General features: G+C 43.3%; 1 protein-coding gene across 1 annotated transcript in view; it reads right to left on the bottom strand.

Moving 5' to 3' along the window:
• Window positions 1–11286: 11286 nt before the first annotated feature.
• The window catches only part of MMP14 (matrix metallopeptidase 14), a 38925-nt gene continuing 24699 nt past the window's right edge, over window positions 11287–25512 (bottom strand). The window contains exons 5-10 of the mRNA XM_060780048.2: window positions 24914–25075; window positions 24034–24197; window positions 21823–21961; window positions 17717–17867; window positions 16898–17013; window positions 11287–13984 (exon numbers count right to left, since the gene is read on the bottom strand). Coding sequence (XP_060636031.2) covers window positions 13668–13984; window positions 16898–17013; window positions 17717–17867; window positions 21823–21961; window positions 24034–24197; window positions 24914–25075 — 1049 coding nt within the window. The 3' untranslated portion in view covers window positions 11287–13667. The remainder of the gene's footprint in view (window positions 13985–16897; window positions 17014–17716; window positions 17868–21822; window positions 21962–24033; window positions 24198–24913; window positions 25076–25512) is intronic.

Here is a 25512-nt window from a genome sequence, read left to right as displayed (position 1 = left end):
GATGTGAAAAGTCGTTCCTTTTTTAATCATTGGAAAGGTTCCTTCTCTCCTCCATCATTCTGTCACTGCTCCGTGGCCATTTGTCAAGCATTGCGGTGTGAAGACATCTTCCTTCTGCCTTGGCTTGGGGCGGCATTGTAGGCTGAGACCAAAGCTTAATGTTTACATTGAGAAAACAGATGATTCCAACGCCAGGCATCCCACGTCTCTCGAGAAGCCTTTGCTCTAAAAGAAAATTATACCCATTTTTCCATTCTTTTGGACAGATTACTTTTTGGACTGCCAGAAGCTGAGAGATACTACGAATTGCAGTCCAGAAAGTAACATTTACAACCAGTGGCTGTTTTGGCAGGCTAGGCCACGGGTGACATAGAAAAATACAAATTATTTCAAATCTTTTAGCAACTAACTGTGCCTTGGTAGGGAATTGAATGTGAGCATAGGAGTCCTAGGTACATCTGTTTACCTCTGGGCAGTGTGCATAACTATTTCATGTGGTTGTTGTTTTTGCTTAGGGGTGCATCATAATGTCTGAGCTTTTAATATGTCTGAATGCCAGGACTTTACTTTCTTTCTAATATATTTAAGTGTCAGAAGTTAAATTAGCTTTAAGTTGAATTTCCCATTCAATGCATAGATCTTAATGGGTGACAGCCTAGTTGTTTAGTTTGCACATTGCTGTAACTGATATAGTAAAGGTAAAGGTTTCCCCTTGACATTACCTCTAGTTGTGTCTGACTCTGGGGGGTGGTGCTCATCCTAAGTCGAAGAGCCAGCATTGTCCGTAGACACCTCTAAGGTCATGTGGCCGGCATCACTGCATGGAGTGCCGTCACCTTCCCACCGGAGTGGTACCTATTGATCTACTCACATTTGCATGTTTTCGAACTGCTAGGTTGGCATAAGCTGGGGCTAACAGTGGGAGCTCACCCCGCTCCCCAGATTTAAACGCTAACCTTTCAGTCAGCAAGTTAAGCAGCTCAGAGCTTTAACTCACTGCACCACTGGAGGCTAGATCTTAATTATGTATATTGATAAACATTTCAATTATGGCAATGTGCAAACTAATTAGACTATCATTGGGTGAAATTGCCATTTAATGCATGGATCTCTCTAAGTGATGTGCGAAGTTACCTACTTCGCACATCATATGGATGGATGGATGGATGATAGATGTTTGTTTAGCCTGAAGAAGAGAAGGCTGAGAGGGGATATGATAGCCATGTATAAATATGTGAGAGGAAGCCACAGGGAGCTTGTTTTCTGCTTCCTTGGAGACTAGGACGCGGAACAATGGCTTCAAACTACAAGAGAGGAGATTCCATCTGAACATGAGGAAGAACTTCCTGACTGTGAGAGCCGTTCAGCAGTGGAACTCTCTGCCCCGGAGTGTGGTGGAGACTCCTTCTTTGGAAGCTTTTAAACAGAGGCTGGATGGCCATCTGTCAGGGGTGATTTGAATGCAATATTCCTGCTTCTTGGCAGGGGGTTGGACTGGATGGCCCATGAGGTCTCTTCCAACTCTTCTATGATTCTATGATTCGTTCAGTCTTTTCTGACTCTTCGTGACTCATGGACCAGCCAGTGCCAGAGCTCCCTGTCGGTCGTCACCACCCCCAGCTCCTTCAAGGTCAATCCAGTCACTTCAAGGATCCCATCCATCCATCTTGCCCTTGGTCGGCCCTTCTTCCTTTTTCCTTCCATTTCCCCCAGCATCATGCTCTTCTCTAAGCTTTCCTTTCTTCTCATGATGTGGCCAAAGTACTTCATCTTGGCCTCTACTATCCTTTCCTCCAATGAGCAGTCGGGCTTTATTCCCTGAAGTATGGACTGGTTGGATCTTCTGGTGGTCCAAGGCACTCTCAGAACTTTCCTCCAGCACCACAGTTCAAAAGCATCTCTCTTCCTTCGCTCAGCCTTCCCTAAGGTCCAGCTCTCACATCCATAGGGGACTATGGGGAACTATGCTTTGACTAGGCGGATCTTCGTTGCCAATGTGATGTCTCTACTCTTCACTATTTTATCAAGATTGGTCCTTGCTCTCCTCCCAAGAAGTAAGCTCCTCCTGATTTCCTGGCTGCAGTCTGCGTCTGCAGTAATCTTTGCACCTAGAAATACAAAGTCTGTCACTGCCTCCACGTTTTCTCCCTCTATTTCCCAGTTTGTCAATCATTGTTCCCATAATCTTGGGGTTTTTTTATGTTTAATCAACTCAGCTTTTGCGCTTTCTTCTTTCACCTTGATTAGAAGGTTCCTCAGCTCCTCCACGCTTTCGGCCATCAAAGTGGTGTCATCTGCATATCTAAGGTCGCCCTTAGGGCTGAGAGTGGCGGTCAATAAGTGCAAGAAATAAATAAATAAATAAATAAGGTTGTTAATGTTTCTTCCAACAATTTTCACCCCAGCCTTGCATTCGTCAAGCCCCGCACATTGCATGATGTGTTCTGCATACAAGTTGAATAGGTTGGGTGACAGTATACAACCCTGCCGTATGTAATAATAATAATAACAACAACAATAACACTTTATTTGTACCCTGCTATCATCTCCCCAAGGGACTCGGTGCGGCTTACATGAGGCGAGCCCACAACACAGCAATAACAACCCACAACACAGCAATAACAATATGTATGCCTTTCCTAATCTTGAACCAGTTTGTTGTTCCATGGTCAGTTCTTAGTGTTGCTACTTGGTCCTTATACAGATTCCTCAGATGAGAGACAGGGTGATTTGGTATGCCCATACCAAATAGATAGATAGATAGATAGATAGATAGATAGATAGATAGATAGATAGTATTCCTAATCCAGGATTAACTTGACATATTCCAAAATCCAAAACTGTCTATGTGGGCAGCTGAGAAGGTGATGCCTTTGCTTTCTGATGGTCAAGTATTCACAAACTTTTTTTCAGGCAAAAATATATTGAAATGCGTATAATGTTACCTTCCAGCTATATGTATAAGGTTATAGAAAACATATGTGAATTTTATAATTGGCAGCCCGTCTCCAAGATACCTCATTATGTGCCTGAATACCAATATTCCAAAATCTGAAAACAAAATTCCAAACTCTTCTGCTCAACCTGTGTGTATATGAGCCAACATGATGTATAGGTTTAAGTACTGGTATTTGGATTATGATTCTGGATGCCAGAATATAAATTCCTACTTAGCTATGGAAACCACCTATGTGATCTTGGACAAGTCACACTCTCTCAGCCTCAGAGGAAATGACTGGCAAACCGTTCTGAACAAATTTTTATTTTATTTAGGATATTTCTACCCCACTTTTCTCTGCGACTCCAAATAGTGTTGGAAACATCTTAAAGGCACACATTGTAAGAGGTCCTCTGAGCATGCCTAAAGTGCATTTCCTTCTAATAACCTAATAGGCTGTATTTTAACTCTACAGAGATTTTTGTTTTTTGGGGAGTGTTAAACTTATTTGGATCTATTTTTGCACAAAGGAAATATTAGAAACCCAGGCCTGCAGGCTCTGTAGGGAAAGAGTTGCCAGGGATTTGCACTTATTCTTCTGCTTTTGTCAGCTGGCTCATGGAAGTGTGCGTATGTGTTTTTTGGAAGTTGGGGGAGATCCCAGGCTGGCTTCAACCTGGGAGGTGGCCATGGGCCAGTTTGGAAAGAATGTTGGCTCCCCTTTGGAAGGGAAAAAAAGAAGAAAGGAGAAGCCCAGCCTCTCCTGCAGCTGCTGCGTGGATTCCTTCATTCCTTTTTTCACCTTCCCTTCTTCCCAGCCCTGTGGGAACCTCGGCTGGAGCTGAGGTCACTGCGCTGCAGGAAGGAAATACAGAACAAAAGTAAAGAATGAGGGATGCAAAGTCTAGCCATGTATATGTGAGACCATATACACAGATTTCCTTCCTGATGCAGAAAGAGGTCTCCCCTTAATCAGTGACACTATTCCGGTCTCGTTCCATCCTAAAAACTGCCTTCTTTCCCCATAAAAATGGGAAGGAGTAAAGGTGAGAGCATCTTGCCGCATCCAATACTCCCTTTTCTTTTTCCGGTGATGGCATCTTGCGGTTAAGCTAGGTATAATTTAAGTAACTTAAAATATGCTGGTCTGCATTGCAATACACCTACCAGCTTTCCCTTAGCTGACCTTTTCTTAGGCATTTGGAATGACAGATCCCATCATCCACCTCATACAAAGGTTGTGCTGTTAAGGCAGCATATCTCAACCTGGAGGTTGCAAGGGGGGTGTCAGTGGAGTCACCAAATATAAACAGTATTTTCTGTTGGTCAAGGGGGTTCTGTCTGGGAAGTTTGGCCCAATTCTATAGTTGGTAGGGTTCAAAATACTCTTTGATTGTAGGTGAACTATAAATTCCAGCAACTACAACTCCCAAATGTCTAGGTCTATTTTCTCCAAACTTGACCAGTGTTCACATTTGGGCATATTATATTGCGGATTCATGTCAAGTTTGGTCCAGAACTATCATTGTTTGAGTCCACAGTGCTCCCTCAATGTAGGTGAACTACAACTCCAAAACTCAAGGTCAATGCCCACCAAACCCTTCCAGTATTTTCTCTTGGTCACGGGGGTTCTGTGTGGGAAGTTTGGCCCAATTCTATTGTTAGTAGGGTTCAGAATGCTCTTTGATTGTAGGTAAACTATAAATCTACAACTCCCAAATATCAAGGTCTATTTTCCCCAAACTCCACCAGTGGTCACATTTGGGCATATTGAGGATGTGTGTCAAGTTTGGTCCACAGTGCTCTCTGGATGTAAGTGAACTACAACTCCAAAACTCAAGGTCAGTGCCCACCAAACCCTCCCAGTATTTTCTGTTGGTTGTGGGAGTTCTGTGTGCCAAGTTTGGTTCAATTCCATCGTTAGTATAGTTCAGAATGCTCTGTAGGTGAACTGTAGGTGAACTATATATCCCAGCAGGGGTGGCTCAACCCATTACGCAAAGTAAGCATTTGTAGTATAGTTGATTTTGCCCAGGGGTGCTCTTGAGGCGCTCTTGGGGGAAAATAGACCTTGACATATGTGAGTTGTAGTTACTGGGATGTATAGTTCACCTACAATCACAAAGCATTCTGAACTCCATCAATGATGGAATTGAACCAAATATGGCACACAGAACTCCCACGACAAACAGAAAATATATATCGGTGATTAGTTGGGGGGCTCCAAAATACTGTATCCCAGCAACTACAACTCCCAAATGACAAAACCAATCCCTCTTCCAACCCCACAGTATTCAAATTTGGGTGTATTGGGTATTTGTGCCAAATTTGGTCCAGTGAATGAAAATACATCCTGCTCATCAGATATTTACATTAAGATTCATAACAGTAGCAAAATTACAGTTATGAAGTAGCAACGAAAATAATTTTATGGTTGGCGGTCACCACAACATGAGGAACTGTATTAAGGGGTTGCGGCATTAGGAACATTGTGAAACACTGTGTTAAGGGATGATGGGACTTGCCATCCAAAATATTTAGAGAGCATCGGAATATACTCCAGCTTTTTAAAACTGCTTGCCAATCCATCCTTTCCCTCTTTATCTCAGGCCTGGATTTCTCTTTAGCTTTCGAATACAGGAACTTGGATGCCAAATTTGGGTCAGTGGCTCAGCCAGGGGTGGGAACGGAGCAGGGATATTTTTTCACTGAAAAAGAAAAGAAAATCATCTTTCCATCCCATGATCCTACTGGCAAGAGAGGCACTCGAGCCAAGCCCAACTCTGCAAAGTATGGGGAGGGAAGGGAGTGTTGTGTGTGTTTCTCCCATCCCTTCTCCCCCCTCCATCTCTCTGCCTTGCTAATTCCAGCTGTGTTTTGAACACATCTTTTTCCCCCACCTCCCACCATATATCTCTAATTGCTTCCAGATGTAATAGCCACGAAAGCAAGATGAGATCAGCGCCTGGGACCTTGGCCAAGGGCACGGGACCCAAAGGGACAGCCAACAGAGCTTGGGAGGGGGGCATATGGCTAGTGTTTTGTCCATATTGAGACTCAGTCCCCCAATATTTGGGGGTCTCCAGTGACCCCCAATCTCAACCACAAAGGCAGCCAAGGGGTGGTTGGGACATTCAAACTGTGTCCCTATTTGCATCCGTTGCAATATTCCTGACTCAGTCAAATGGGGGGAATGTGGTGGTTAGGGCCGACGTCACGTTGGCGGAGACAGGATACAGAGGCTGTGTGTTATGCAGCCATCTCTGGCGATTTGATTTTTATATAGCATTGTGTGCCTGTGTGTCTTTAATAGCTGTCATTTGCTTTAACCCTTTGGATTCCAAGAGTTTTAGTAGACAGTGAGCTGAAGGTGAGACAACAGCGGGTTGTGGCAGCTAAAAAAGCCAATGCGATTCTAGGATGCATCAATAGTATAGCAGGCATGGGCAAACTTGGGCCCTCCAAGTGTTTTGGACTTCAACTCCCACAATTCCTAACAGCCTCAGGCCCCTTCATTTCCCCCCTCAGCCACTTAATCACCTGGAAGGCCCAAGCTTGCCCATGCATGGAATATAGTGTCCAGATCGAAGGAAGTATTACTACTGCTTTGATTTGACCTCACCTGAAATAACCCTCTGTTCAGTTCTGGACACCACAATTCAAAAAAGATATGGACCAGCTGGAACAAGTCTCGAGGAGGGTGACCAAAATGGTCAAAGATCTGGAAGACAATCCCTATGAGGAGTGGTTTAGGGACCTGGGTATGTTGAGCCTGGAGAAGATAAAGTTATGAGAAGACCTGAGAGCCGTGTTTAAATATTTGAAAGGATACATACTGAGGAAGGGGCAAGCATGAATTCAGCTTCTCCAAAGACTGATACAATGAATTAAAAGGGCTGCGATGGCCCAACGGGTTAAATCATTGAGCTGCTGAAATTGCTGACCTGAAGACTGGCAGTTCAAATCCGTGGGACAGGGTGAGCTCCCACTGTTAGCCCCAGCTCCTGCCAACCTAGCAGTTCAAAAACATGTAAATGTAAGCAGATCAATAGGTTACACCTCAGCAGGAAGGTAAACAGCATTCCATGCAGTCATGCTGGCCACATGACCTAGGAGGTGTCTATGGACAACACAGGTTCCTCAGCTTGGAAATGGAGATGAGCGCTTCCCATAGAACTGGAGATGAAAGGGGAAGCCTTTGCTTTTGTCTGTGTATTTGTGTTTCATTGTTTCAAGGCATTGAATGTTTACCTATGTCTATATATACACTGCTCATATAGGGCAGAATACAAATAGTCTTCCCCTTGTTCTTCCTCCTCCTCCACTTTTCTTCTTCTTCTTCTTCTCATCAAATTGAGAGAAAAGACATTCCACCTGAACATTAGGAAGAACTTCCTGATAAGAACTGTTTACCAGTGCAATATGATACCTTGGAGTCCGGTAGAGTTTCCTTCATTTTTCAACAGAAACACGATGGCCAACTGCTTGGAGTGCTTTGCTTGCGTGTTCCTGTATGGCAGAAGATGATGGACTGGATAGCTCCTGGGATCTCTTCCAACTCTATGATTCTATGGATTGTAATGTTTTTCCCCTTCTGTTTTTGGAAAGCTTGCCGAAATAATTATGCCCCTCCTTCCCTCGAATGCCCAAAGTTGCCTTCGGCAGGAATAGATGCCAGCTATTTATAACGGGCTCACTGATGTGTCCCATGCAATAAATGTTGCTAGATCTACAAACTCCAAAGTATACATCCAGAACTCAGTCTGCAGCAAAATGTGACCATCCAAGGATGAAATTCTGCAGATTGTTTCGTGCAAAGAAATTGGATCACAAAGCCCCAGGCCATGTGCAGAGTGCACCCCCAAATTGCAGAGCACTAAACCAAACAACAACAACCCCCAACACAAACAATTTCCCAGAATTGTTGCCTTCGATTGGCACAGCAAAGTACTGGGAAGCAAGATTTCAAAATAAACATTACACAATAGGATGAGGCAGGATAGTAATTTTTGGAAAAGGGAGTGCCACTTTCTTTGAAAAACAAGCCGGATGGAATACCGTACTCTTTTGAATGGGGGAGAAACACAGGAGAGGAAGGAAGAAGTTTTCGCTTTTTCCTTTTCGCCCTGGCACTTCGTCATAGTCAAAGCCCGGCTTGGGCGTTTGGCACTAAAATCTGCCAACAATGATGTTATTTGGCAAGGAAACAATTGCAGACCATCCTGTTTCCATAGCTGTTTGCTTTGACAAATCCATCCCACTCACCTATTTAAATGGGTGGCCCATCCCGATTTGTCACAAGCAATCCCAGGAAATAAAAAAATGAACATTTCATTTCTCATTAGAGGTAGAAAAGTGTTTTGTGTAAAAATTGGAGCACAGTACCCAAAGCCATATACAGAGTGCATAATCTTTAGCTTCAGTTAATTCCAATTTTATCTCTTTAGTTTCCATTAATTTGAATTTCATTTCTGACCATTGTAAGCTTCCCAAATGGGATTTGATATGAGCATAGATCAGGCATGGGCAAACTTGGGCCCTCCAGGTATTTTGGACTCCAACTCCCACAATTCCTAACAGCCTCAGGGCCGTTCCTTTTCCCCCTCGGCCACTTAAGCAGAGTTGGAGTCCAAAACATAGGACCTGAGGAAGGGGCTGGAGGCTGGTAGGAATTGTGGGAGTTGGAGTCCAAAACATTGGACTTTAGGAAAGGGTCTGAGGTTGTTGGGAATTGTGGGAGTTGGTGTCCAAAACATTGGACCTGAGGAAGGGGCCTGAGGCTGTTAGGAATTGTGGGAGTTGGAGTCCAAAACACTGGACCTGAGGAAGGAGCCTGAGGCTATTGTGAATTGTGGGAGTTGGAGTCCTAATCATTGGACCTGACGAAGGGGCTGGAGGCTGGTAGGAATTGTGGGAGTTGGAGTCCAAAACATTGGACTTTAGGAAAGGGTCTGAGAAAGTTGGGAATTGTGGGAGTTGGTGTCCAAAACATTGGACCCGAGGAAGGGGCCTGAGGCTATTGTGAATTGTGGGAGTTGGAGTCCTAAACATTGGACCTGAGGAAGGGACCTGAGGCTGTTAAGAATTGTGGGAGTTGGAGTCCAAAAGCGGCTGAGGGGGAAAAGGAAGGGGCCTGAGGCTGTTGAAGTCCAAAACACCTGGAGGGCTCAAGTTTGTCCATGCCTGGCATAGATGAACCATGGAGAGAAGCATACTCCACTTTGGAATTAATGTTCCTTGAAACAAAATAAAGGTTGAACATTACTTATCCGGAATTGCAAAAACGGAAACACTCCAAAATTCTCCATCAAAGTGGCTGAGACAGTGACATTTTTGCTTTCTGATGGTTAGGGTTATCAAAACTATTGTGTAGAAAATTGCTTTCAAGTTGTGTGTAGAAGGTACCTATGTAACATAAGGCTATTTCATGGCTACACTTGGGTCCAATCTCCAAGATACCTCATTATGTATTTGTATGCAAACAAAAAGAATTCCAGTATCTGAAAAATATCCAAAATCTTCTTATCCCAAGGATTTTGGATAACGTATACTCAACATGTATATAAGGTAAATGAATGCAGACATCACAAAATTGGGAGGGAGAGCCAATACTCCAGAAGACAGGAGCAGAATTCAAAACGATCTGAACAGATGAGAGAGATGATTGGCCAAAACTAACAAAATGAAGTTCAACAGGGACAAATGCAAGATCTTCCACTTAGACAGAGAACGTCCTATGAGGAGCGGCTTAAAGAGCTGGGCATGTTTAGCCTGCAGAAGAGAAGGCTGAGAGGAGACATGATGAGGGCCATGTATACATATGTGAGGGGAAGTCATAGAGAGGAGGGAGCAAGCTTGTTTTCCGCTGCCTTGCAGACTAGGATGCGGAACAATGGTTTCAAGCTACAGGAAAGAAAGGAGATTCTACCTGAGTACTAGGAAGAACTTTCTGGCTGTGAGAGCTGTTTAGCAGTGGAACTCCCTTCCCCAAATTGTGGTGGTGAAAGATGATAAGCAAGGGGCTTTGAATGAAATTAACAGCACAAGAGAAATATACCCTTTCTTGTAGATAAAGAGCAATACGGAAGAATATGTTTTTAAGAAACAAGATGTGACATGTAGAGGTACAAGAAGGTACTTTCTTATACAAGATGTTGTGTAGTGGTTAACTTCAAAGGTTGTAGTAAAGTGCAGAGTCTGCATGTACAAGAAGGTACTTTCCATCAAAAGGTCAAGGGAGAGGGGCTGGAAAGAGAGTACTTTCCATGACAAAAAAAATGTTTTCTTTTGTTAATGGTTAAAATTGTTGATCTCACAGTAAAAGGTTAAAGTTGTTGATGTCAGTGGTACTTTCCCTTCTTTTGCATTGTTTGCTCTGGGGTATAAAGATACGCAGATTTCAAGAGCGCGGCAGTCACTTGAAGGGTAGCATCAGTGTATGTTGCCTGGCTGTCCGTCTTCTTCATGAAGAAACTAAAGATAAACCTTGTTTTTTTATCTCTTTTGGGACTGTTTCCTTCCTTATGTGTTCCCGTGACTGCACAGACCTAAGAAGACCCAATTTAGGGTCTCTAACAGTGGAGGCTCCTTCTTTGGAGGCTTTTAAACAGAGCTGGATGGCCATCTATCGGGGGTGCTTTGAATGTGATTTTCCTGCTTCTTGGGGTTGGACTGGATGGCCCATGAGGTCTCTTCCAACTCTACGATTCTATGATAGCCTTCGTAGACATTTGGATATAATTAGGCCCATAAGATGACAACTGTGGACCTGCCTCAACATTTGGAATAATTCTAAATCTTACCAAGCAGATGGACAAAACTAAGGAATTGTTGATTGTCAGGAGAAGTGACCATTTTGTTTGTGTTTGTAACTAGAATACAACTGTATCCTCAGTTCGCTTCTGATATGATAGATAGATAAATAGGAGGAGAGAAGCCACAATGTTGTCACTATCTGTATTATTCTATCCTTGGAAGCAGAAGAGATTAATGCTGATGAATAGGAGACCAATGGAGTAGAATGTATCAACTTTGTTGAATTAAGGCAGTTTGACACCATTTCACTACCATGACTCAATGCTATAGACTCTTGGGAGTTGTAGTTTTACAAGGTCTTTAGCCATCTCTGCCAAAGTGTGCTGGTGCCTTACCAAAACTACAACTCCCAGGATTCCATGGCATTGAGCTAGGGCAGTTGAAATGGTGTCAACTGTGTATACCTGTATTAACATATTATGCATTTCTGCAACAGTATTTTCAAACCCTTCGGTCCATTTGAGAAAAAGTATCCATTTTCCCCAAAAGGAAAAAAAAAATAACAATTTAATACAAAATACTACTAAAAGGGGGAAAATTCCAGCATTTATTGTTTTGTTCTTTTTTTTAAAAAAAAATCCTTAGTGACTCCTTTTTAATAACAAAATAATTATGAACATGTGTTGGGACAAAAAAATAATAATTCTTTTTAAAACTTCCAGCATTTTAGATCCATTTCTACCCAGAAATGGGTTTTTTATTGCTAAATGTTGAAAGGAATAACAGAATTGAACAGCCTATTGGCTCCTAGCAATATATGTATATTTCCCTCCCAATGAATGGGTGTTTATTATCCATAGCAAAATAATAACAATAATAATAACAATAATAAAGTGGAACCATAAAAATATTAAAAAGCCCACCCCAAAAACACAAATGTATCGTTAAACACAGTTTAATTCCGTTTGGAGACCATTTGAAAACACACATACCCCAAGCCCCAGTTAACAATGGTCTGAACAGGGGAGGGCTAAGACTTCCTCAATCCCGGCCTGCAGGAATTTGGGGGTCTCCTCCCACCCCAATTCTATTTTACCCACCCTGTTAATGCACTATTTTTAACTTTTGTTTTTTTAAAAAAGGCATTTCTATAGAATAATTAAAATTACATATTCAACATTAAACAAAAATTGAAAACATTTTCCCTAAGTGAGGAGGATAAGGCAGTTCTATGGTGCAATACCAATTTTCTTCCTCTTTGGATCCCCTTTTTTGTTTATTTGTTTGCTCGCTCGCTTTGTTTCTGCAGAATCCAGAAAGTGACCCTTGTAAACTTTGTGCAAGTATAATTATATGTCAGAGAGTAAACATTTTATTTTGCAAACCGTGCTGCCAAAAACCGGACCTGGCTGGCCATATCTGTCCCATCCCATCTCCCATTGCTACCTCCTCCTCTTCCTCCCTTCGGAAAAACCCAACCATCCTCCCATCTTTCATACACTCAACTTGCTTTGTTTGCTGTTGTGTTCATGTACCAATTTCCCATCCCATTCGGCAAGATCTGTGCACCCTTCCCTTCCCTATGATACCAGATCTGGCCCTTTAAGGATGCCTCCCTGCCCCTTAGAGGGAGGGCCACTTAGGCCATACCTCCCACATTTTGAACCCACCCCCTTGTGTCCCTCCAAGCACCCTACCTGCTTTTGTCTATGGGGAGCACTACGTAAGCACTTCTATTGGTTGGCCCTGGCTCCGCCTTGCTTTTCAAGCCATGCTCAATGGAATGATATAGTTCCTTTAGGAATGCTTAATTCCATTCCAGATCCTTGGAATGTTACATCATCCCTCCCCCCACCCCCACATCTACATAGCCCCTCCTACTGTCTCACCAAATCCATAATTACCTTCGTATTACCTTATTTTGAAGCCACACCCTTTTAAAGACCCTCCCCTCAATCTCCAATAAGCCAGTGAAGGACATCTACCCTTGTGTCCACCACTGATTCATTATCTTCCCCTTGGAAGGAAGGGGAAGGGCAAGGAAGGGTATTATTTAGAGAGAACCAGAGCTGGGAAGTGTGGGCAGATATCCTGGGACCAATAAACAGTGGGTGATAATATAACCTTGATCCCACCAGGTTCTACAAGGGAACCTTGGAAGGTCTTCGCAGTGTTGGTTCTGCAAGCCGACAGGTCAAAGTGAAGTCTCTTTTGCTACAGAGGTCAAGAGATGTCCCACCATGAGAAGGTCGCAGTGGGGTTGACGGAGCCAAAACCAGCATGGAGAGAAAGTCCTACTTCACCTCCTCAAGTTACATATATGAGCGTGCTCAGCACACACGGGATATTAGGAGGAGGAGAAGGAACGCAAAGCAAAGATGGGAAGGGGTAAATGATAACAAAGAAGGAAAACAGGAACAGAACTGGGTAAGATTTTGGAGGTGAAGGAATGGGAGGAGGACAAGTCAAGCTTAAGAAAGTTGCACAAAAGCAGAACAGCAAGGAAGAAAGAAGGGATGAAAAGGTGGCTGGGAGAAGAAAAAAGGGGAAAGGGGAGGAGATGGTGGAAGGAGGGATGAGAAGACACAGCTAAGTCAACTAAAGGGAAGGAGTTTCAAGAAACTAGCACAAGAGGGTCCAGAAGATGGATGGGAGGAAGAGGAGGAAGAGGAGATGTAGGAGGAGGAAAGGAAGGAAGAGATGATGGCACGAAGGAACAAGGAGGCACAGTTAAGTCAACTAAAGGGGAGGAGGTTCAAGAAAGTAGTACAGGAGGGACCAGGAGATAGATGGGGGAAGAAGAAGGAAAGGGAGGAGGAGATGGTGGCAAGAAGGGACAGGTAGACACATCTAAGGCAACTAAAGGGAAGGGGGTTGAAGAAAGTAGCACAGGAGGTGAGATGGTGGCAAAGGGCAGGAGGCAGGAGCAGGAGGAATGGCCTGTCCTCCTGGCCAAGGTGAGAGGCTCACCCGGTCACACTTTGTCCAGCAGAGAACGCTGGCAGTAGAGCAACCGTTTGGGCGTTCCGTAGCGCTTGAAGATGAGGATGGCGATTCCCAATGCCAGGATGGTGAGGAGCAGCAGAATGGGCAACACCACGGCAGCCGCATTCACCGCCCCTTCGCTCCCATTGTCCACCTCAATGATGATGACTTCTTCTCCCTCGCGCCGGTCATCCGAGCTACATCCCATCCAGTCCCGCAGCACTGACTTGGGGTATCCCGGCTCCACCTTCAGCTTCTCATTATTGAATTTCCAATAATGGTCTCCCTTGTAAAAGTAGGTGAAAACTGTGCCAAGAAGTCAAGCCGGACAAAGCAAAACAGAAGGGAGGAAAAAACGAGAGAGAATTAACGGCACAGAAAAGAAAACCTAAGAGACATCTGTTCAAAGATATTCAGGAGAGAATTGTAAAATTCTGAAACCTGTTTTAAAAATGCAAGAAAGTGGGATTCGTCACTGGACAACTCCAACACTGTTTCTAATTGCATTATTATTATTATTATTATTATTATTATTATTATTATTATTGGGTTGTTGTAGGTTTTTTCGGGCTATATGGCCATGGTCTAGAGGCATTCTCTCCTGACGTTTCGCCTGCATCTACGGCAAGCATCCTTATTATTATTATTATTATTATTATTATTATTATTATTATTATTTGTAGGCCACCTTATCTCTCCTGAGGGACTCAGGGTGGCTTCCTGGCAAAAAAGCAAACATTCAATGCCTTTAATTGGGAATCTTTGTTCTGTGTTCAAATTTGGAATTTGCACACTGCAACCCTGAAGTCCACATTTTATTTTCTGAATTGTGTTTCTAGTATGATTTCAGAGCCCAGATCCTCATTTCAGTTCTCATTTTTAAAAAGCGGCTGCGGTGGTGAAGCAGGTTAAACCACTAAACTGCAAAACTTGCTGACCAGAAGGTTGGCGGTTCAAATCTGTGGGACAGGGTGAGCTCCTGTTGTTAGCCCCAACTTCTACCAACCTAGCAGTTCAAAAACATGTAAATCTGAGTAGATCAATCGGTACTGTTTTGGTGGGAAGGTAAAGGCCTCTATAGACAACACTGGCTCCGGCTTAGAATACACACACACACACACACACACACACACACACACACACACCAGATCAGACTTGACTAGCCTTAATGTCAAGGGGAACCTTTACCTTTACAAAACCAATTTGACAATAAGTTCACATTCCTGATGTAAATTGTAACACCAAAATTAGTTTTGAAAATTTTCTGAAAGGAAGTCTGTTTCACATTGAGCTTTTATTTGAGTTTGATCTGCATTTAATCATACTTGGCGCAGACAGTTACTATCTTAATCCCCACTGATTTCAATGGGTATCCTCCAAGTATGACTGTACATTGTAGAATTGATGCAGTTAGACACCACTTCAACTGCTGTAGCTCAATGCTATAGGTGTTGTTGTTTTACAAGATCTTCGGTTTTCTCTGCCAAGGAAGGCTGGTGCCTCATCAAGCTACAAATCCCATCAAAAGTAGTGTCGAAATGCATTAATTCTACAGTATAGGTCAGGCATGGGTAAACTTTGGCCCTCCAGATGTTTTGGACTCCAACTCTCACAATTCCTAACAGCCGGTAGGCTGTTAGGAATTGTGGGAGTTGAAGTCCAAAACACCTTGAGGGCCAAATTTTGTCCCTACCTGTTATAGGTGCACCCTAAATCTAGATCCAATATTTCAAACACAATTTTGTACTTTCTGACTGATATTTTAAAAATTGTATCCTTATTTCCATTCTACATTAGAAATGTTCAAGATGAGCCATTGGTTCCAGGAAACCTGGCTTTTCAATGAATATTGTATTTTTTGAAAGCATTTCAGATTTTATTTATTTTCTCATCCAAGCTAGGAAGAGTCCTGCTGAAAAGTATGCATAATCAAAAGACCATTCATGTCATTACTGAATCATTTTATGAACATATACTTAATCAGCAATGATAGATAAAAGGCCTATTAGTAATTAGCAATGTGACCATCTTTATGCTGGCAGAAACATTTGTGGAAGGGACAACTGGATGTAACGGAGGGATGTGATACATCTTATTTGCACGCCATTAGCACTACATTCCTTTATGGCAGGCATGGGCGAACTTCGGTCCTCCAGGTGTTTTGGACTCCCACAATGCCTAACAGCTGTTAGGAATTGTGGGAATTGAAGTCCAAAACAACTGGAGGGCCGAAGTTTGCCCATGCCTGCTTTATGGGCTTCCTGTGGATAGCTGAGATGGCAGGGAGAAAGCAAGACATAGTATCGTTGCAAAGCTAAAACTCATAATCTAATTAGGATGGAAGGACAGAGTGTGCTGGTACGGTTGTACCAGGAGCTCCAAACTCCATTTCGTTCTTTGAGCGTTTGCATGTGCTTATTCTGGCCATGCATTTTGCAGTTGGATGGTTACTGCTAGGCTGCAGTCATGGGGCTAGCCACCTGTCTATCATCGTTAAGTTTTAGTTCCGCCCTTTTTTCCAGGTTCAGGAGGGAAAGGGAACCATTTTAGTTCAGTCTTACAGTTGGAAGCTCAGCTACAGGACGTGAAAGTTTTCTACCTGTAGAGAAGCTTCATTTCTTACAAAGTCTGGGGGGAAACAGTCCCAAAAGCCCTGGCTGGGGAATTTACAGCCTCAAAGCTTTAAGAACAGTATCTAAAGAAAGGCTTTTAAGAGAAACAGCTTTACAGCAAAACCCTTGTTGGGGTTGGAGAAACGGACCTACAACTTCCATGTGAAAAATCATAAGGACTCCAACAGGAAATTCTTCAGAGCCTTGGCTGGTAGGTCTACTCGGGTACCCAAGAAGCAATTTGGAGCCGGGAGTAGGGCCCACATCAGCAAAGCCTAGAAAGCAGATTGCCCAGGGAGGGGTCGAAAAGGGTTTTCCTCGTAAAGGACAGAAATAGTTCTCCAAGCAAGTTGCCTGTCCATTATAGACAAGTTAAGAAGCATTTGTTTGATTTGTTGAAGATCTAAGATTGTTTGTTGAAGACCTAAGCAATAATAAAGAACTTTGTTAAACTTTTAAGCTTCTAAAGACTTTGTATAGGAAAACCCATAGGGCCTCTCATCCGAGGCACCCCGGCTTCCCGCTGGGCACAAAGAGCATGTCCTGTTCAAAAGCCAATTGCTATAGGCCCAGCGCGCGACAGCACACAGATCTATATATATCTTACCTTCATCGCTAGCCATAAAGGCCCCCCGGGGTGAGTCAGGGATCCCTCCCCAAACATCAATGTTTTTGGGATAGTCAGCTTCGACAGTTCGGCTCTCTTCGTTGAAGCGATAATATCTGAGTAGAGAAAAAATAGTGTTTAGTTTCAAGGGAAGGTAAACAGGAAGGCAAGCAATTCACGGGGTTCTCATTGGTAGCAGTGCTCCTAGTAAGACAACTTGGAAGATTGACTACAGTGATTGATTATTTTGATTCTCTATGATGCCAAGAAGATGCTATCATTAACTTTTGGGATTCATTATAAGAAGATATGATGGGTGCTGCTCATTCAAATGGGAATTAGAATGGTCTAGTTTAGTGGTTCCCAACCTTTGGTCCTTCAGGTGTTTTGGCCTTCGTCTCCCACAATTCCTAACAGCTGGGATTTCTGGAAGTTGAAGTCCAAAACAACTGGAAGACCAAAGTTTGGAAACCACTGGATGGAACAAAGGAGATGCTTGTAGGAAACGAGCCAAAGGATAACAATATATTGTTGAAGGCTTTCATGGCTGGAATCATTGGGTTGTTGTAGGTTTTTCGGGCTGTATGGTCATGTTCTAGAAGCGTTCTCTCCTGACGTTTCGCCTGCATCTGTGGCAGGCATCCTCAGAGGTTGTGATGCCTGTTTCGCCTGCTTCCTAGTTTCCAACAGATCTCACAACCTCTGAGGATGCCTGCCACAGATGCAGTTGAAACGTCAGGAGATAATGCTTCTAGAACATGGCCATACAACCTGGAAAACCTACAAAAACCCACGGATAACAATATGTCACTGACTCACTTATTTCCCCGGAAGAAGTAGGTCTTCCCGCTTGGCATCCAGAAAAGTGCAGCATCAATCCGGTCCGTGGGGAGCCCTCTGCCCAGTTCCTTAATGTGTTTGGGGTAACCCGGATCCAAAATGGCTTCATTGAAGACCCAATGCTTGTCCCCTGCAAGAAAAAGAAGAGAAGCCTGTTTATCCAAAATATCTAAATAAGAGGGTGACTAAAATGATCAAGGGTCTGGAGAACAAGCCCTATGAAGAGTGGCTTAAAGAGCTGGGCATGTTTAGCCTGAAGAAGAGAAGGCTGAGAGGAGACATGATAGCCATGTATAAATATGTGAGAGGAAGTGATAGGGAGGAAGGAGCGAACTTGTTTTCTGCTGCCCTGGAGACTAGGACGCAATGGAACAATGGCTTCAAACTACAAGAAAGGAGATTCCATCTGAACATGAAGAAGAACTTCCTGACTGTGAGAGCCGTTCAGCAGTGGAACTCTCTGCCCTGGAGTGTGGTGGAGGCTCCTTCTTTGGAGGCTTTTAAACAGAGGTTGGGTGGTCATCTGTTGGGGTGCTTTGAATGCAATATTCCTGCTTCTTGGCAGGACTGGATGGCCCATGAGGTCTCTTCCAACTCTATATTCTATGATTATAAGTCTATGACTCCCTAGAAATAGAATCATAGACTCACAGAGTTGGAAGAGACCTCATGGGCCATCCAGTCCTACCCCCTGCCAAGAAGCAGGAATACTGCATTCAAAGCACCCCCAACAGATGGCCATCCAGACTCTGTTTAAAAGCTTCCAAAGAAGGAGCCTCCACCACACTCCGTAGCAGAGAGTTCCACTGTTGAACAACTCTCACAGTTAGGAAGTCCTTCCTAATGTTCAGGTGGAATCTCCTTTCTTGTAGTTTGAAGCCATTGTTCCGCGTCCTCAGACGTTGTGAGGATGCCTGCCATAGATGCAGGCAAAACGTCAGGAGAGAATGCTTCTAGAACATGGCCATGTAGCCCGAAAAACCTACAACAACCCACTGAAAAAGTAGGCCAAAGCCTGTTAGAGTTAGTGAGCCAAAGCTAACATCACCCTGAGGAGAGAGAGTAGGCCGAAGCCTGTTAGTTTTAGTTTGCCCCAGTGAGGGGACACCTCAGGGCCTTTCCACACAGTCATATAACCCAGAATATTAAGGCAGAAAACCCCACATTATCTGCTTTGAACTGGGCTATCTGAGTCCACACTGCCATATATCCCAGTTCAAAGCAGGTAATGTAGGATATTATTCAGCTGTGTGGAAGGAGCCTCAGTCTGTGTGAAGCAAACTTCTGTGTGAGAGAAGCCTTGTGAGGCAGCTCCAGTATGAAGGCTGTAACATGTGAAGCTACTTTGTATTTGTTTATTTGTGTTATAGAAACTTCTATGTGAGAGAAGCCTTGTGCAATTATATTATTTTACTACAAAGAAAATACTCCTATGAAAGATATAACATGGAAGATATGTTTCTCAGCCATATTGTTTTAATGGTATTGTTGTTGTGATTGTGTTGTGTTTTTATTTGACTGATTTTAATGCTGTTGTTTTTTCTGTGATTCTGGGCTTGACCCCATGTAAGCCGCACCGAGTCCCCTTGGGGTGATGGTGGCGGGGTATAAAAATAAAGTTGTTGTTATTATTATTATTATTTGAAACACAAGAAGATGAATCCACAGCAGACACTCTGCTGGCTGTTGTATTGGATCACACGTCGGACACTTCCCAAGTGTATAGGACCGTGTGATATATCAGCAAATAATGTGTACAGATCCCAGTAAGGTGGTCTTTTGCAGCTGGCAGGAGGTAATTTTGTCAGTCCTGATTGTGTTTAAGTGCAGGCCAAGGTCTTTAGGCACTGCACCCAGTGTGCCGATCACCACTGGGACCACCTTGACTGGCTTGTGCCAGATTCTTTGCTTGTGCCCATGTAAGCCACCCCGAGTCCCCTTGGGGAGATGGTGGCAGGGCATAAAAATTAAGTTATTGTTGTTGTTGTTATTTGAAACATAAGAAGATGAATCCACAGCAGACACACTGCTGGCTGTTGTATTGGATCACACATCGGACACTTCCCAAGTGTATAGGACTGTGTGATGTATCAGCGAATAATGTGTGCAGATCCCAGTAAGGTGGTCTTTTGCAGCTGGTAGATGTTAATTTTGTCACTGCCGATTGTGTTTAAGTGCAGGCCAAGGTCTTTAGGCACTGCACCCAGTGTGCCGATCACCACTGGGACCACATTGACTGGCTTGTGCCAGAGTCTTTTGCAGTTCGATCTTTAAATCCTCATATCATGTCAGCTTTTCCAGTTGTTTATCTTCAGTCCTGCTGTCACCTGGGATTGCAACATCAACAACCCATACTTTGTTTTTTAACACAAATTTGGCTCTCAATTTTTCCCAGGAACTGTCCATGGAGAGCCTTCATTGTTATTATTTGAAACACAACAAGATGAGTCCACAGCAGACACTCTGCTGGCTGTTGTATTGGATCACACATCGGACGCTTCCCAAGTGTATAGGACTGTGTGATGTCTCAGCAAATAATGTGTACAGATCCCAGTAAGGTGGCCTTTTGCAGCTGGCAGATGGTAATTTTGTCAGTGCTGATTGTGTTTAAGTGCAGGCCAAGGTCTTTAGGCACTGCACCCAGTGTGCCGATCACCACTGGGACCACCTTGACTGGCTTGTGCCAGAGTCTTTGCAGTTCGATCTTTAAATCCTCATATCATGCTGTCACCTGGGATTGCAACATCGATAATCCATACTTTGTTTTTTAACACAAATTTGGCTCTTAATTTTCTCAGAAACTGTCCATGGAGAGCCTTTATTATAATTATTATAATTATTAATATTATTATTTTATTATTATTATTATTATTATAACATTGGTCTGTGTGTTTTTGTTCTTTCTATCACTTTGGGCTACTGGCGCTAGATCACGCTGCTGCTGATGAATTGCTCTGCTGTACATTTATGGAGAGGGTCTTTTATTAATAAGCCCACTCACCCAACAACCACCATGGTTCCAGCCTATGGAATCCTGGGAGTTGTAGTTTGGTGAGACACCAGCATTCTTAACCATGGTACACCTTATAAAACTACAGCTCCCAGGATTCCACAGCATTGAAACACAGCAGTTAAAGTGGTGTCAAACTGTAATCATTCCACACAGTAGACGCTCCTTTAGACGGCAAGAATGTACACTCTACCGTAGAATTAATGCAGTTTGACACCATTTTGTAGCTCAATGCTATGGCATTTTGGGTGCTGCAAAATAGTGTTGGAGGCCCACCAGACTGCAACTCCCGTTTTGTTTTGCTTTTTTCATGTCAGAAGCAAATTGAGAAACTGCAAGTTGCTTCTGGTGTGAGAGAATTGGCCGTCTGCAAGGACATTACCCAGGGGACTCCCAGATGCTTTGATGTTTTACCATCCTTGAGGGAGGCTTATCTCATGTCCCTGAATGGGGAGCTGGAGCTGACAAAGAGAGCTCATCCATGCTCTCCGCACATTCAAACCGCTGACCTATTGGTCTCCAGTACTGCTGTCACAAGGGTTTAACCCATTGCACCACTGGGGGCTCACTACAACTCCTGTGATTCCGCAGCACTGAGTAATGATAGTTGAAGTGGTGTCAACCTGCATTAATTCTATAGTATAGATGCTTTGCATGGATACCAGAAATAAAACAAAAGAAACTGCAATCAGAATAACATTGGGAACAAAATTCAGAAAAGCAGATCAGAGAGCCAAAGATCCCGGGCGGATCTCACAGGAAACAGGTACCGAACATTGCTGAAACTTACACAGCCGCAGCAAAAACGAAAGCCAAGCCACAAATTTGGCTTGGCCTTGTGAATTTTGCCTGGAGCCAAGCTGACTGGCTGAAGGATTATCTACAACAGCAACTGATGGTTCACAAAGTTTAAACTATCGTGTATCGGACGGTATTTAAAATGCTGTGTTTGCACTCACAAGAAAACATGGGAAAAGAAACAAAGACTTGGGAATAAATGGGATCCTAAATAGTTTGGGCAACCAGCCGTGGAAAGATGCGACCATGTTCAGCGTCAAAGGAGTAATCGACAAACCTTTAAAGAAGACAAATTTGCCATCTTTTCTTTCATAGGCGGTGTTGATCGTGGAAGGGAGACCGACCCAGAACTGACCGATGGGAAGAGGATAGCCGTCCATCACTCGGTTGTTCCGGACTCGCCAAAACCATTTGTCCTGGAAAGGGAAAAACATGAGGGAGAAATCCAAGCATGTGTGAGATGGATGGACGGACGAACAGACAGACATTATTGTTACCAGTATATTTACTTATATCATCCCCTTTCCTCTCTTAAATGAGACTCAAAGCAGATAGATGATAGACCAGATAGCTGATAGACCAGATAAATGATAGACCAAATAGATAATAGACCAAATAGATAATAGACCAGATAGATGATAGACCAGATAGATGATAGACCAAATACATGATAGACCAGATAGATGATAGACCAAATAGATGACAGACCAGATAGATGATAGACCAAATAGATGACAGACCAGATAGATGACAGACCAGATAGATGATAGACCAAATAGATGATAGACCAGATCGATGATAGACCAAATAGATGATAGACCAAATAGATGACAGACCAGATAGATGATAGACCAGATAGATGACAGACCAGATAGATGACAGACCAGATAGATGATAGACCAGATCGATGACAGACCAAATAGATGATAGACCAGATAGATGACAGACCAGATAGATGATAGACCAGATCGATGACAGACCAAATAGATGATAGACCAGATAGATGACAGACCAGATAGATGACAGACCAGATAGATGATAGACCAAATAGATGACAGACCAGATAGATGATAGACCAGATAGATGATAGACCAAATAGATGACAGACCAGATAGATGATAGACCAGATAGATGATAGACCAAATAGATGATAGACCAAATAGATGATAGACCAGATAGATGATAGACTAGATAGATGATAGACCAAATAGATGATAGACCAAATAGATGATAGACCAAATAGATGATAAACCAGATAGATGATAGACCAGATAGATGATAGACTAGATAGATGATAGACCAAATAGATGACAGACCAGATGATAGACCAGGTGTGCCGGGCCTATAGCAGTTGGCTTTTGAACAGGACGTGCTCTTTGTGCCCAGCGGGAAGCCAGGGTGCCTCGAGTGAGAGGCCCTAAGGATTTTCCTATACAGAGTCTTTAGAAGCTTGAAAGGTTTAACAAAGTCCTTTATTATTACGTAAGTCTTCAAGAAATAATCAAATACTTCTTAAATTAAGAAATTAAACAAATGCTTCAAGGCTTTGAATCAACTGGTGGCTTTCTTAATCTTGTCCACAAGGGACAGGCAACTGGCTTCGTGAACTGTCTCTTTTCTTTAAGAGGAAACCCCTTTTTAACCCCTCCTTGGGCAATCTACTTTCTAAACTTTGCTGGTGTGGGCTCTACTCCCGGCTTTAAACTGCTTCTTGGGTCCCGAGTAGACCTACCAGTCAAGGCTTTGTAGATTCTCCAGCTGGAGTTCTTTGGAACTGTTTTCCCCCGGATGCTGTAAGAAACAAAGCTTCTCTACAGGTGGAACTAATCCACGTCCTGTAGCTAAGCTTTCCAATGCAAGACTGACCTAAAATGGCTCCCTCTCCTTCCAGAGCCCTGGGGAAAGGGGCTTAACCAAAACTTAACAATGATTGATGGGTCATTGGCCCTATAATTGCAAACCAAGGGAAGCCACCTTATTGCAAAATGCATGGAACTTTGGAATACATGCAAACACTCAAAGAAAGAAAAGGAAGTTGGAGCTTTTGGTACAGCCGTACCAGCACACCAGCATGGACAAACTTTGGTCCTCCAGGTGTTTTGGACTTCAACTCTCACAATTCTTAGCCTCAGGCCCCTTCCTTTCCCCCCTCAGCTGCTTAAGCAGCTGTGGGGGGAAATGAAAGGGCCTTAGGCTGTTAGGAATTGTGGGAGTTGGAGTTCTAAACACCTGAAGGATCAAAGTTTGCCCATGCCTGTGATAGACAGACTCAGAGGGAGAAAAGTATACAGATATCTCCCCAACTTCACTTGGGCTAGGTCCCATGATCCCATGCCAGTTAAAGTATTATCAAACTGCATTAATTCTACAATGTAGATGGTCCCAGAGATCACTATACTCCCAGGACTATGTCCCAAATCTCCTTCCTTTCGCCACAGCCTTCTCCCTGCATAGCTTATAGCGATGATATTTCTCCAATCAGCCTCACCTTGAAGACAAACATCTCTCCTCGCAGCACAGCAATAGTGTCAAATCTTCCATCACAGATGTTGGGGCCATACGTTGGGTTTTTAGGGGGCCGGTCAGGGACACGGGGTTTCGCAGTTGTGCGGGGGACTGGAGGAGGTTTACTGGGGTGGCCCGTTTCAGAACCTGGAGACAAAAACGAAAAGGTTTTCTATTAATGCCTTTCATGACAGATGTGAGGATGGAGATGGAAGGGTCTTTCAGAGTGTGATGGAAGCATGATCACAGCCAATAGCCTCTTGGCTGTGGATGATGGGAACTTGAGTGAGATCAAGCTGGGGAAAGCTGTTTCAAGACGTTAAAAATTGTGCAACTAGATGCCACTAATCATAGCGGTTGCTAGAACTTGTTTTCTAGCTTCCATATTCTAGGATAGTATATGTTAATTACCAAATGCTAGAGAATGACGCTTTCTATTACAGTCTAAATAAATGCAAGTGAGGAGAGCAGCAGATCTTATCTGATCTTGGAAGCTAAGCAGGGTCAGCACTGGCTAGCACTTGGATGGGAGACAACCAGCAATGACCAGGTGTTTTAGGCGCTATTTCAGAGGAAACATTTAGAAGAAAACACTATGAAAAATGTATCGGGTTGCCAGAAGTCTATGGGCAACTTGAAGGCACATAGATATAGTGACATAATGTGATGCTTTGTCCTGACTTTATTATGGCTAATAGCAAACAGGGACATGGGGTTGGTAGTTATGACACCTTATTTGTGACATACCCAAAGACGACTTTTGAAAGTCTTCAGTTATTAATCACAGCTTTGTTCAGGAGAGTTGGAACACAAGAGGCAATGCAACCAGGGTAAGGGGTCAGCAGGTGAAGAAAGGATCATACCATATAGCTGTTGTATGCCACGCCGGTCATCTTCAGGCAACTCAAAGTTTTCCGTGTCCATCCATTGATAGAAAGGTGCCATGATAGCAGAAGGGTCGTTCGAGTGCTCCAAGCCCAGCGCATGGCCCAGCTCATGCACAGCCACCAGGAAAATGTCATTTCCTGCAAAGGGGAAATGAGGCACAATGATATCCCATATCTACTTATTATGGCATTTCAGTTCCATGTCATTTGGAGGACAATGAATGAGTCAATTTTTGAAGATGAGAAACGATTTCATGGAGGTTTCCATGGTTTCTAAAAGCACCTGAGCATATGAATCCCATTTCTCCATTAAGGGGAACCACTCTGATCCAATAGGGACCAGTTCAGAAGAGTACAATCATCTCTCCACTTTTGCAGTTTTGACTTTAGTGGATTTGATTATTCACAGATATGTTCTTTCGATAAATCTCTAGAAAGAATATCTTTCTGTGAATCTCTAGTTCCTTTAGGGTAGTTCTATAGTTGACCAAAGCATCATGCTAGAAGACATATAAATTGCTGGAGAAGTGTTCCCTTAAGTTAAGAAAAATAGCAATTTCTTTCTTTGTGATTTT

The sequence above is a fragment of the Anolis sagrei genome, chromosome 6 (assembly GCF_037176765.1).
Source record: "Anolis sagrei isolate rAnoSag1 chromosome 6, rAnoSag1.mat, whole genome shotgun sequence".
Classification (NCBI taxonomy): Eukaryota; Metazoa; Chordata; class Lepidosauria; order Squamata; family Dactyloidae; genus Anolis; species Anolis sagrei.
This window is presented reverse-complemented; position numbering and strand designations above follow the sequence as displayed.